The sequence below is a fragment of the Tupaia chinensis genome, unplaced genomic scaffold, assembly GCF_000334495.1.
Source record: "Tupaia chinensis unplaced genomic scaffold, TupChi_1.0 Scaffold000652_1, whole genome shotgun sequence".
Lineage (NCBI taxonomy): Eukaryota > Metazoa > Chordata > Mammalia > Scandentia > Tupaiidae > Tupaia > Tupaia belangeri.
Genome location: NW_006160173.1, coordinates 2,509,143 through 2,523,517, shown reverse-complemented (window position 1 = coordinate 2,523,517; position 14,375 = coordinate 2,509,143). Strand labels below are relative to the sequence as shown.

The 14,375-nt window shown below is 32.9% G+C and overlaps 1 protein-coding gene across 2 annotated transcripts in view; it reads right to left on the bottom strand.

Annotated features, from left to right (window-relative positions):
* Positions 1-14,375, bottom strand: part of CADM2 (cell adhesion molecule 2) — a 1,200,723-nt gene that overhangs the window by 89,872 nt on the left and 1,096,476 nt on the right. Inside the window, exon 8 of one of the 2 annotated variants that reach the window (XM_006159770.3) lies at positions 5,170-5,289. The exons of the other annotated variant lie outside the window; for it this stretch is intronic. Coding sequence (XP_006159832.1) covers positions 5,170-5,289 — 120 coding nt within the window. The remainder of the gene's footprint in view (positions 1-5,169; positions 5,290-14,375) is intronic. 2 annotated transcript variants of the gene reach the window in all.

Here is a 14,375-nt window from a genome sequence, read left to right as displayed (position 1 = left end):
TTTTTTTAAAAAAATCTAAAGTGAAAAGGAAAGAGATGACACATTAACGAAACCAAATTAAAATTAAGTATAGGTAGACTGGATGTTCTTTTGATATAAATGAAATGGAAGCACAGACCAGACCATTATAACTTTTCAATCTCATTTCATCGAATAACTGCTTCACATATAGCTTGTAGTACACATGTTTTATTTTGTTTCTGTTTATGTTAACTTATTTTATTTCAAAACCAAGAACATGAAACAAACGTTGAGTTAAAAGAATCTGTATGCCAATAATATTCTTTCAAAATTTATGCTGTGTGTAATCATGAGTTATTAAAAATCCCCACATTATAAATATGACTAGACTCTGCCGATTCATCTCAATTTCTCTGTGCTAGTATAAAATATACCTTTAAACAACTTTTGCTTTCAATTTTTATAGCTCAGCTTTGTGTATTTATTATTTTTTTAAGTCATTCAGATTGCATCAGAAAGTCTTTACAAGAAAAAGTAGTCTTTTCAAGGGGCAATGTTTTAGGAGTATACTTACATTAACAGGTCCCAAAGTTCATCTGTTGCTAAATAATTAAGTTTTATAACTCATGGTTTAAAAATGCAATGGCAGCACATAGGCTAAAGTTTACAGGCCTATAATTTCTAGACTGCAGTTATATTTACTCTGGTAGAGATTTATGCCCAAATTAATTCCATTCTACATATTTTTTAAAATTTACTTAATATTTAAATTTGAAACATAGAAGGAAATTTCAAAACAGTTTTGGAAAACGGAATTAAAGTATGAGTTTATTTTGGTCCAAAAATATTTTGAAATCATTGCATACATTTACATAACACACCTTTTCATAGACCATTTTGAAGACACCTTGTAGATAGATAGATACACAAGTACTACATGATCTAGTACCATTTCCTTCATTTTTTTTTTTTGTTTATTTGTTTTTGCTATAGGTTACATGTGCTCACCAGAGAGGCAGTTACAGAGAGACAGAAAAAGTGAGAAATCACCCCTCATTGGGGATAACCACACTGCAAACCTTTCTCCTGCATTCTCTTCTTAAGAGTTTAGGTATGCACACGAATATACCCAGTGTAATTCTCAAGCCCCTGATCGGGACTTGAACTGTGCACTCTATCACGTGGGACCTAGTTGCCTTAACCTCCAAACCACTTGCCAGTCCCATCTTATTATTATTTCTTTTTATTATTAATCTAGCAAATAAAAATAAATTTGAAACTATAAAACTAAAAACAAAAATCACATTTTGGGGACCAGCAGTTAGCGTAATGGCTATATCACGGGACTCCCACGTAGTTGACTGTGGTTCATGTCCTGGACCCGGTGGCTTAAAACTCATACCGGGCACGTGTGCGTGCGTGCCCAAGATCCCGAGAGGAGAATGGAGGAGAAAGATTGTGGCGTGGCCATCCCCCTTGGGGGGTGATTTCTCGCTTTCTATCTCTCTGTCTCTCTCTGTCTTTCTGGTGAGCGTACGCGCCCTATAGCAAAAACCTCTAAAAAAAAAAAAATCACATTTTGTATGTTGTAACATTGCTCAGGGAATGAATGTACATTAATTAATTAATTAAAAATATCTCAGAAGATAATTACAGTGCATTTGTAACTAGAGTCTAGTCTTGTCTACAGTTTTAGTTTAAGGTACATTGTGAATCAATAAAAGGCGGAAAAATGTAAATAATAAATAATAATAAAATTAAATAAGAAAAAAAAATCATTGCACGAACACCAGGGGAGTTTACCAGAATTAAAACTACATTTACTTATAGGGATAAAAAAAATACTATTTTATTATTTATATGCTGCACCTAGGCATAAATATGTTTGTTTTGCTAAAACGAATTGAACAGAAATCCAATAATATTTTGAGTACTGACTATGTTTTTAGAACTCCATATATTAGATTCCCAAGGAAACCCTGGGAATTAAGTACTTCTTGTTGCTCTGAAGTAAAGGTCAAGGCTCTATTTGGTTCACTCTCCAAGACCAAAGACTTTATAAACAGAACAAAAATTCATACCCAGAAATATCTCAAACTCTTACTTACTCTTTGTTTTCCCATGACTCCTCAAGTTGGTTCACTTCTTTGTTTTTTAACACTCTTATTTGTAATAAGATACCTCTAAGTTGCTTCTTTTTTCCACATGGTTGAAGTTACTTTTCCTCCAAACAGGGATGCATTTTAGATACAAACTGATGAGATTTGCAAATGCTCAAGCATTTGACTAACAGTTTGAATACAGTTTCTCTTTCTCTATTTCATCTTGAGTTTTGATATAGCTACAGCCTGATTCTATATATTTATTTTAAATTGGATGTTTATCATATCAGAAGACGAAAGTACAGCAATAATAAGAGTAGTGAAAGCATAGATGTATTAATAGTGATTCATTTGTGATCATTTACTAAATATTAAATAATATTACTTTACGAAATTTGAAAAATGCAACTTGAACATGATAAAATGACATACATTTAATTTATTCAAATTATTAAATGAGAGATAGGAATGAAGTAAGTAAAATAAAAGAAAATGTTTCAGGCTTTAATTTTTTGGTTGTTCTCAGATTATCTTATGCAACATAGTTTTATTATTTTTAATCATACTTTTGAGCTATCATTCATAAATTTATAAGCCAATAAATTTTACTCAACTATAATTGCATCTAAAAGTTCTAGTTTAATAAGTAATGAACAAAGAAACGTAAAGAGTGCAAAATTCATAACAATATTTATGTATTGAACAAATCCCTCATGCCCTCAGATATGGACTAGAATATTAATGATTCGGGTGAGTTCAGTAACTTCTTCCTTTCCCAGATGTTTGTTAAACATAGAAGGAAAAAAAATGGGAATAAAGCTAACACTCAATCAGTTCTATTAGTTTTTCCTTATAAAATTCATAATATGAATTGTCCAGTTTACAAAATACTTTATTTCTACATATCTTGGTGCCATTTAAAAATAAAAAAAAACTTTACCTATTAACCATTAAGGCAAAAAAGGGAAATAGTTTGCATGTGTTTCTTTATAGTTTTTCTTTATGTTTTAGCACTTTTAGTGTCCATAGTGGAAAGTTCACAAAACATCCTAAGAAACCTGAGGATAAAAATAAGTCTACTAGAAAAACACTAACAACTGATTTCATTTTAACAGGCTATTTTAATCTTGTATGTCAAGTTCCACTTAAGATTTATGTAAACTAAAATAAAATTGTTAATTTCACTTTGAAGTAAAACATTCTTCTCTTATACTATTTTAGTTCAAAACAGTGTGTGTGTTTGTGTGTATGCACATATAGTATATTTATTAAATATGTGCTTCAAAGAAGCAAAAGATTATATAAGATTTTTCCCCAACTCCACACCAAAAACAAACAAAAAATGAATATTTTACTTCAAATATTAATCACAAATGTTTGTTTCAGGGCAAGTGTATTAATTTAATTGCAAGTGATTTTAGACATAAGTAATTTTGTGCTTTTAGGGTCTGGCATGATGCCACTTACATAGCAGGTACTCCATACACATTTATTTAAGAAGGAAGGAATCATTAATTATCAAGATTTTGTGTTAAAATTAGACTTTTAAAATGAAATTTGAACCAATATACATACCTCCCATCTTTTCCATCAAGTAATTTGTTTGCACAGTCAGAACTTAATATGTTCATAGAGATTTTGTAGTGTGTAGTAATTACTTTTCATTTGAATTATAGTTTATGAAAATTTTTGCAGGATATAAGAAATAAAGAACAGCGGAACTTCGGATTTCTTTAATTTTATATAATATCATAAAGCATTTTTACCTTTTTTCTCATTTTTATTATGTCACCTATTTTTATAAATTTTTATGAGAAAGATTTTTAAACTCATTTCCTTTGTAAATTTATATCAATTAAACTTTTCTCAATCATTAGACAATATATCTAGGTATTTCTGATAAATTTTTATTGATCCTGAAATAATTTTAATGGTATTTAACAATAATATCATATAATATAGTTGACATGATTATTAAAAATTGACAATTATCAGACATTAGAATATATTTTCTAACAAGAGAAACAACAAGAGAAAGAGTATTAAACAAGAGAAAGAGTATTAAAACTGTTAAGTCAAAGCTATCAACTAATTTAATATCAAGAATTAATAAAAATCCCCCAAAACAGTGTAACTGAACAAAATTTACAAGTAAAATAATGCTAATCATATGCTCTGTACAACTTAATTACACATAATCATCAAAAGTATCCATGAATTTCAAGTTAAATTGGTAAGCTTAACACATATTAGTATAGCCAACATGACACAAAACACATATGAGTAGAAAAAAGACAGACTTAACTATGGCAAATTCTCTCTGAATATTGTTTATGTAGATTGAAATTAAGCTTAAAGCATGTTTTTCTATCATGACCTCAAAAACTTTTCATTTCTTCACCATCTATTAACCATTAAGTGAATGTGCTGACTTGATGGACACTTCAATTTCTTTAAGGTTGCTTTCCTTAAAACAAAAATGCTTGTTTGTATAGTGATATCAGAAGTTATTATTCGTGGAGTCAAAAATCAGTTCTTGTCATCCTGGACAACTCCAGAACATTCTGTTAGTTGAATAAGTAGATCTACTCAGATCACCTTAGGACATAAATGTTGAGTATTTACTTGAAAGTTTTATGTGCTAGTTTATGATGACTCCAACACTATGTCACATTCAACAGTCCAAGTAGTTTAATCTAATTGCAGAGGAATAATGAGTCATTAATATTAAACTAGGTACTTAAAAAAGCAAAAAACACCTCTGCATCATTCAACATCTTATTTTTACACTTGCATTTCGAGGCACAACAGCAACTGTGTCCTGTGTTCACATTTTAAATTTATGCATCATCATAGAGCCCCATATATTTTAAATCAATATCCTGGAATATTTCGGTAATAGTCATAAATGACAGTAAAAAATAAGTAAGATATATCATCTTGTCTCATATTCTATTCCAGTAATCCTAATTGATAGTAGTTTAGGTGACATAATTACTTCTTATAAATAAGTAAACTTTGACTTCCACTTGTCTACCCTTTTAAAAACTTCTATCGAACTCCATTTAATGTGTGTTTCAGGGCATAACAAAGAAGCATACTGTACCTCTCATGCTGGTGGTTGTTGCAGATGTGGTTGGGCTGGTTGTTATGGCTACAGTGGTTGTGACTGTTGCAGTGGTAAGGGAGGGGATGATAGTAGTGGGAAGCAAAGTGTTGGGAACATCTGGTGAGTGGAAAAAAACAAAATATAAAACAAAATCATATCATGCAAACAGAAGAGAAACACAAATGACTCAAATTATAAATACACATATCTTATTGAAGTTTAACTTTCACGGGCTTTAACAGAATATCAGGTACAATACCGGCTGTACCACACAGTTCTTGTCATTTTTTTCACTTCTTTTTCATGCTCCAACACAAAGCAAAAAGTTGGGACAATGCTTGAGAATAAGCAAAGGGTCTGCAATATTTAGAGTGAAATTTAAAATGACAAGAATTCATTTGCTTGCTGAGTTATTGAAAATGTTTGACATGCAGTAGCAAAATACATATAGATAAAACAAAAAAATGACATGCTTTGTCAAAGAAGTAAACAAAGAAACAACACATAGAGAAATAAACACAAATACCACCATATAAGATTAAAGAAATATTAACAATGAATGAATATATGCATGTTAAATGTTTCTTTGATATTTTTCATTTAGAAAAACATGAGAGGAAATAGAATGGGAGCAGTCTTTAGAAACAAACAAACAAAAGAAGCCAGTTGTTATTATTATTGTTATTTTGCTTCTCCTGTTCTTATAAATGATGTTAATGTACAGTTTAGAGTCTTGCAATTCTTACCCTGATTAGCTGGCAACGCCTTCTAACAATTTTGCAGAACCTAGGAGTCTTTAACAAGTATTGAGTCAACTAGCATGGAACCCAATATTCTGAAAGGCTTATGGTTTATCATAAAACATCATACCTAGGAGAGGTTACTGAACACAGACATGAACCATAACATCAGCCTCCAGCCCATAACTAATGAAGTTGCCAATAGATAACGGTATATTCAAATACAGCAAAAACAATAAACAGAAAGTATAGCTTAATGTTAAATGCCTAAACCTTCCTTTCACTCAAAATCAGCTGACGATATGAAGAACAGTGTAGAGAACATTGAAATAAAGCAACCAGTGTCAAGTTATTGGAAGCTCAGTAAGAGCCTCAGAGTCAAATCTTATCCCAAGTGAATAGTATATAATTTACACAGTGAGGAAATTAGACACAGTTCCCAAATTACCTATAATTACTGTGCTAGGGTTTGATTTCACTTGTTTGTCATACAACCCCTATATATACAGAGTGTTGACAGATTATTTTGCTATTAAAAGGTTTCCTGTCATTCTCCCAGTTAAAGTCTTTGAGTTACACCAAACATTTTCTAGTACTTTACTTCTGATAAATAGCCCTACTCAAAACTACAGAATCTACCCGCTGAATTCTCTACACTGGAGACACCAGAAAACAGCATGAGATCACTCTCTTATCTTGAGTATTGATGTTTACACCTGTTTTTCGACAGCGAAAGTGCTCCCTGGCCAGTCAAATTAAGAAAACAACCTTCTGAAAACTCAATGGTGCTGCATTAATCACTAGGGAAAATGAGTATTGCCTGGAGTGCTATTTGCCATGATCATAAAGTAGAACTGAATTTAACAGCATTATAAATGAATAAATATTGTGTATATGTGCACGGATACTTCTCAGTAACTAATTTTTATAATGCCTTCTTATTTCATGGTAAGCTTTCTTGAATAGCCTAGGCAGATCAGAGGTAAGTGAAAATATTTTCTATATAAAAAGCTTGCATAGTTTTAATTTTCATGTATATCTATAATAGAAAATAATGCACTCTTTGTTAGCAAATTATTTGCATTTTAGGATCCCCAAATATATGGATTTAATAAATGCAAAAGCTAATATCTTCCAGGGCTATCAAGTATGACAGCTAAAAATAATATCAGTCATGTAAAACTTCATGTATAGAAACTGGTGGTTCCACAGTTATCACAGATTATAGCATATTAGACTGCGATGAGATAGCGGATTAGAATAGATTCCATTGAAAAAGAAAAGTAGACTTTTAAAGTCAATTCTATCATTTGATTCTTAAGAGTAGGACTACAAATAACAGGGTTTTGTTTGTTTAGTTTAACCAGAGCAAAACATACTTTGGATATTTTTCTTATTTCATGTAAGCAAGAACAGGTAATAAATCATGAATTATTTTGGAAGAGAGTTTATATATTTTTCAGGGTGTATAAGAATCCTTGTATAAACACAATAATATATTTCTTACAAGTGTGAAAGTGTATTAAACAGAGATTTTTTTTTTCTTTCCTAAACTAATACTGGAAGAACTAAGAATAAAAGTGAGTCGGTTTAATAATCAATAACCCATCTTTTAATAACTTCCCTAACACCTTTTATATTTCTAGATAGATGAGATAACATTACAAATCATTACTGACAAACAGTCTGGGTCCTGCTTGCCCTTTCAGCATCCCCTCTCATCCTCTCCTCTTGACTTTTTATGTATCTAAACACAAAATGGCTAAAAGCAAATTGGTGGAAAATACCCTGACCAATAAAACAACTGGGTCAAGAAAATGACTTGTCAAAAAGAAATCTCTCTCTGTCACTATTGCATGTTTTCAACTACTATGAGCTTGTTTTTACCCTATGCATTTGAAAATATTTTAAACATTTGTATTTTTCCAGGAACTGTAAGAGCTTCTTCATTCTTTTCTTTCTTTTTTTTAAATATGCACCCCGTTAATAAAGTAGCCTTCTTCAAAGAAAAAATGTGAACATATCATTGATAAGAAACTAAAAAAAGTAGTTTCCGAGACATAAAAATACCTGCTTACAGTTTTTTTTACACCTGAGTTGTGAATAAGAAGTTACTGTTTTCACCTCACTTATAACTGTTCTCATGGAAAAGGAAAATTTAGTATTATCTGAATATTAGAAAGTACCCCTAAACCCCATCACCTGAAAAACTTCAAACTCATGTGTATAATGTCTAAAATAGTTAGCAAAACTTATTCATGTGAGTGAATGATGAGTTACGAATAAGCACAAGTTAAATTATTTGGATTACTTCTCTTATAACCTAGTCTACACAAAGTACAACTTCAGCCAAAAAAACAAAGTTTTGAATCAAGAAATAAAATCTGTTTCCAAAAACCATGGTGAACTTTATTATAATAAGTGCATCAGTCTTTTATCTCTCCTGGTCTGTGCAGGCGACTTAGATAAAAAGAATTCCAAAAGCACAACCACCACCATTGCTTCGAGGCAGTCACACGTTAAGACTTTCTTTGACAGTGGGGATGAGGGTGCCTCAGAAACTTCATGCCTGAATTCTTCTATTTGTCAAAGTTTCAAGTTAACATAAAGAAAGAATCTTAAGCCATGTACATGTGCACCTGACACAAGTACTTTCATCAAGTTCTAGACTTAGCATTTTCTGTTCTTTGTTTTGCATTGTTTTTAAAGCCACATCATGCTTCACAACATTAGCTATCTCTCATGTCCATCATTCACGTTCCTGTTCACATATGATCTCATTCATAAAGCATCACCCAGTTCTGCAACGTTAGTATCTTTCTTCACTTTCTTTTCCTTTCTTTCTTTTTTATTTAATGTTTTTGCTATAGGGCATGCATGCTCACTGGAGAGTAGAGAGATAGAGAGTTACGGTGGGAGGGAAAGTGAGAAATCACACCCTTGTGGGATGTCCCTTCTCTTCAATTCTCCTCTTGAGACTATGGGCACGCCTGTGCACACGTACACACACACACAGACACAGACATGTCCAGCATGATTTTCAAGCCAACAGTTCCAGAACTCCATGGGTGTCCAGAACCATTACCACCACACCACCTATTGACCCCTCTTCCCTTCACTTTCAAGCACTTAGAAAACACCTCGATATGCACTTACTATATATTTTGCCATTATATTTCTCCATCTCTCCCAATAAATGATAAATCAACCTGTCTTTTTCTTTTAAAACATCACTTTGCGTTGGGTCCTACTGTGACCTAAATCCTCACTAGCACTCCTTCACAAAATAGCCCCCCTTTTTAAAATAAATTTAATTAAATGCTACTTGATTCCCACTTGAGGACTTTCAGTGAGGACTTCCTTGGTCAGTCAAGTCCTGGCTAATTTTCCTTTCCTCTAAATACCATCACGTTTGTGGGGTGTTTGTTTACTACTTCCTTCACCTCGTTACCCTAACACTCCCATAATCAACGATGCTAACACTCAAGACTCACTACTCTGGGTAGCACCAGAATTGTGTGCCTCCTGCTAGCTTCACAGTACTCTCTCTTCCTTAGTGAAAAATAAAATCATTTTTAATATTTTAAAATTTACATTGTAAATCAATAAACTTATTAATAATAAGGGACACAGACTATGTACCTAAGCTACTCATAAAATCAGTGACTGAAAGCCAGAGATTTATTTTTTCAGAGATTTTTGTGTATATTTTTCTGTAATGTGTATGTGCTTGCCAGAGAGACAGAACTAGAAAGCAAGAACTCACCCCACAAAAAAGGATGGCCATGTTGTAATCCCTTTTCCTCTAATCTTCTCTCAGGGTTTTGGGCATGTATGTACACACACCCAGCATGAGTTCATGCCACCAGGTCCGGGGCTTGTACAACGGTAAGCAACGTGGGAGTCCAGCACCTTAACCACTATGTCACCTGCTGCCCCCCAAATCCAGAGCCTCTTAACATATTTGCACTTAAGATGCAATTGCATGTGTGTGTGCTCGTGTGTGTGTTTATGAATCAACAAGGTGATAAGATAATAGATAAAATTATTTATATGGTATACTTCCATGTTTTCTTAGGGTACCTAGCTCTATATTTTGAATTCAGCAAATAATTCATACATAATGCTACTACTGGTGATAGTGACAATGATTTTAGTAGAGAGGGAGTAATACGATTTTTAATAACGTGAATCAGTAACTGAGCACTATACATGGTTTAATTCACTGTAAGAAGTTGCTTCCCTCCCCACTTTACCATGAAAAAGATATTTAGTAATTCCTACTAAGAGTCTTCAAGTTTAAGAGACTATTTTTTAAAAAATTGAAATGCAGCATAGTGAATCTCATATTCTGAATGTACATTTTCAATGTTTTGAACATTTCAGAGCTCTAAATCATATCACCCAATTAAAAATAATAGAAAAGTGTCTTCTTCACATTCTAATGAAGGAATTCAAGAAAAAATGCAACTGCATTTTGTTACTGGAGCTTATTAGAGCACAACAGATCCTGTATAACCTTGTCAAAATGAAATCAGTTTCAACAAGCACAGTATACAATAAACTGAAGAGTGGTACAGCACCTTTTTTCCAATAACGAGCTTTTCAGGTTAAAGGTATGTTCTGTTCTCTACAAATGCAGTGTACAATAATTTCTAACTTGTCAACCTGTTTTGTTTTGTGGCAGCTTCTGTTTTTTAAAATGGCATTCAGAATGGATTTTCGAAGCAAAATTAAGTCTAAAGAGTCCCAGAAGTCCAAGCTACTTGTTTTTCTCCAAGGACTAGTGTTCAATAGGGAGAAAAACTGCTACCATTTACTCTGGAATCTGTATGTCTGCTTCCTCTCTGCTTTATGTCACTAATCACCACCACCCTTTCCCAGAGTGGTCCCAGGACAGTCAACAGTGAATCCAAGCTGAGAGCTAGTAGTGCAGACACCGGAGGGTTAGAACTCAATATATATTATTAGTATTAAGGGAAGCAGTGTCTTTAGGGTAGAATGTATTCACATTTCCTTACTTTAAAAATAATAGAGCATTACAAACAATTGCATGACCATCGGGACAATGGTAAGAGGGAAGTTTACTGTATTGACTTTTGTCTGTACAGAGGACAGTGACCTGCTCCCATTATATGCAGCTACATGGAGCAGGCTATTTGCATTATACCGTAGACTAGATAATAACACCAAGGCTCTTGTTTAATATGATAACCACCACGTGGACGAAGCCTTTATTCACTAGTGCATACCTACACTTTCAAGAGTCATAGGGAACCAGCAGTTAGTGTAATGGCTATGTCGCGGGACTCCCACTTAGTCGACCGCGGTTCGCGTCCTGGACCCGGTGGCTTAGAACTCAAGCCAGGCGTGTGTGCGTGCATGCCCAAGATCCTGAGAGGAGAATGGAGGAGAAGGGATTGAGGCATGACTATACCCCCTGGGGGGCAGTGATTTCTCGCTTTCTGTCTCCATGTCTCTCTCTGCCTGTCTGGCAAGCCCACGTGCCCTATAGCAAAAACCTCCCCCCCCAAAAAAAAGAGTCATATAGTAACTTCATCTGCTTTATCAAAAGGAACCCTTTATAATTTAGTTTCAATGGATCACTTTTCATCCCTCTGAGAGTTTTCACAGGTTTCTCATGCTACATGGAATCCTGGCACAAACATTTTTATAAATGTTCTGGAAATATGAAAGGCGCTTCCATTTTCCACCATACATTATAACTAACGGTCCTATGCAATTACAAGAAAAGTTTATGCATAAAACCAAGATGTCATTTGAAAAAAAAGTATGCATTTTTCCTTTTTATATTCCAAACTGACAGAGGTAAAATTAAAGTAGGATTAAAAAAAGTTTTTTAAAGTGACTGATCCTATATAATCTAGCACCACCCATGTCAGTACTTTGAGCTCTTCTGTAAAATGCTTTACTTGAAAGTAAGTCAGATGATTTGGTCAAATATCTTCACTGAGGATGTAAATTTCTTCTGGAAGAGTATTGCTGAATATATCAAGAACTTAAATATGAATATTTAAGAGGAAAAATGTGATGCTGCAAAAAAATACTAATTGAGAAACCCAGATATCTGGATTTTTCATATAGGTTCAGTGATAAAGTATCTAAAAAATACTTTGCATAGTATTGAACCTCTATGCATCTATGTTTCCTGATCTAAAAACTGAAATTATGTACTTGGTGCTTATATAAATTTTTTGGACCATCTTCTTAACCAATGAGGCATAAAAGCTGATCTTCTGGGGCAAGCAGGTGGTGTGGTGCTTAAGGTGCTGGATTCCCATATGGTCAACTGCAGTTCAAAACCTGAACCTGGTAGCATGAAAATTACATCGGGGGTGTGTGTATGTGCATTCCCCAAATCCTGAGAGAACAGTGGATGAAAAGGGATTACAACATGGCCATCCCTCCTGGCAGATGATTTCTCACTTTTCCTCTCTCTGCCATCTCTCTCCAATGAGTGCGTGCATCTTGTGGCAAAAAAAAAAAAAAAAAAAAAAATCTAAAAGTGAAACTCTTCCAAGTAAAATAATTATAAATACAAAGCAAAAATGACATAATGAGATGCATAGTCCAGAAAGGTACTGGTTAAAATGAAAAATGCAGTGAAGTAAACTTACATGATGTGTCGTATTATAAATAATTGAACTCTCAACTTCAAGATAATCTTGTCTTTACATTTAACATTAATTTGAAAAAATTAATGTTAATATGAATGTGATGAAAATGTTAATGTCAGTGAACTCTTTGGGATGCAAAAATCACCCTTTCATCAAGCCACCTATGTTTACATATAGCGTGTTTGTGATTAATTTTGTCCTTAATCTTTCTCGCTCAGTCTTATTTTTTCCAATGTTCTTCTTTCACTATGTAAAAGAATTGTCTAGCTCTTACCAGATTATATACTTATGTTACTTGGTATTTTTCCACCATATAACTTACTAGTATTTCTCATATTCATTGCAAATAAATGGCTTTCAGAATCCTGTACCAATATCTTTGAATGTTATCTAAATTGTGCCACTTCCTTTTCTGGAACAGAGAGTACTAAGCTACTAAAAAATATAGACATTGCAAAATTGTCATTACACTGCAATCAGAAATTATTATGCAAATTCTTATCTTCACACACATATTTGTTGACTACCAATCTTAGGAGATAATAAAATGTGTTTTAATATGATATTTAATATTGCAATACAAAAGCTCAGTTAAGTAAGTGTTAAAGGAGAATGTTTTAAAGATGATCATTATAAGCCTGATGCCCTATAATTTACAAAAACTACAAATATCTATTGTAAGTAATTTTGATGTATACATATTAATAAGGAGACCCACTTTGACACATCCTTAGAAGACAAATCCCTAATAGAAGCTGAGAATAATGTTAAGCAGGCTTCTGATTAAACACCTATTGGGCTCCACTTTGAGATTCGCTCTTCTTACCCCACTTTTTCTATTGTTCAGTGCCTCACAAAGAGCTAGGTCTTTACCTTCAAAACCTTTATTTACCAAGTGGGTCCTCACTTGAAAATTAGTGACATAAATTGAGAACTTTACAAAATTATTTCCGTTTTAAATGTGATTTCTATCGATACACAGGAGTGAGGCAAAATAAAACATTTCTAGTTATGGATTTTCATATTCTCCTGGATATTTCTCCTGAAAAGTTATATTGAATCAAGGGATCTTGAAGTCATCTCTGGAACTGCATCATGGTAAAACACATGAGTAGAAACACTTCACTTTTACTTTTCCTAAGAAGTCCAGGCATAACTGAGTATTTATTTGCTTTTTAAGTATAAGATTCACAGTGCCTGACCTAAAAATTTGCATTTAGTAAATACACAATATTTTTTTTACCAGAAATAGTAAAATATCAGGTACAATGGCATTGTGATCATGCCTCTGGTAGGTTTTATATCTGGCTGAATGTGAATATTATCTTTAAAATAGATGATTAGATTTCCAAGAACAAAACCAGTTTTCTGTCAGCAATAGTCATATAATTTTTCAACAAGGTGAATATACATGCTAAAGTCAATTCATAACTCTTCTAATTTCAAAGCTTTAAAAATATGTTAATTATTTTAAACATAGTTGTTAATATTCTGCATTGCTTAACTCAATAAGCAGTATTTATATGTGGCTTGCCAAGTAAATATAATTTACTCCTCTCCCCCTATATGAGCTGAAAGCAAAAGGTCTTTAGGAACAAAGTCTATCAGTTATGCTCCTGATTTTGCTCAGAAGTCAAGGCAATGTATTTGTGTATGTTTGTCTAAGACCACACACATATGTACAGATATTTGTATGTATGTGGGTTTGAGTATATCTATGTGCATATGTATACATATGTGTGCATATTAAAATATATATGGGTATTATATATATGCATATGCACATATATATTTTATTAAAGCTTTTTTCTGTTATTGAAAGAGT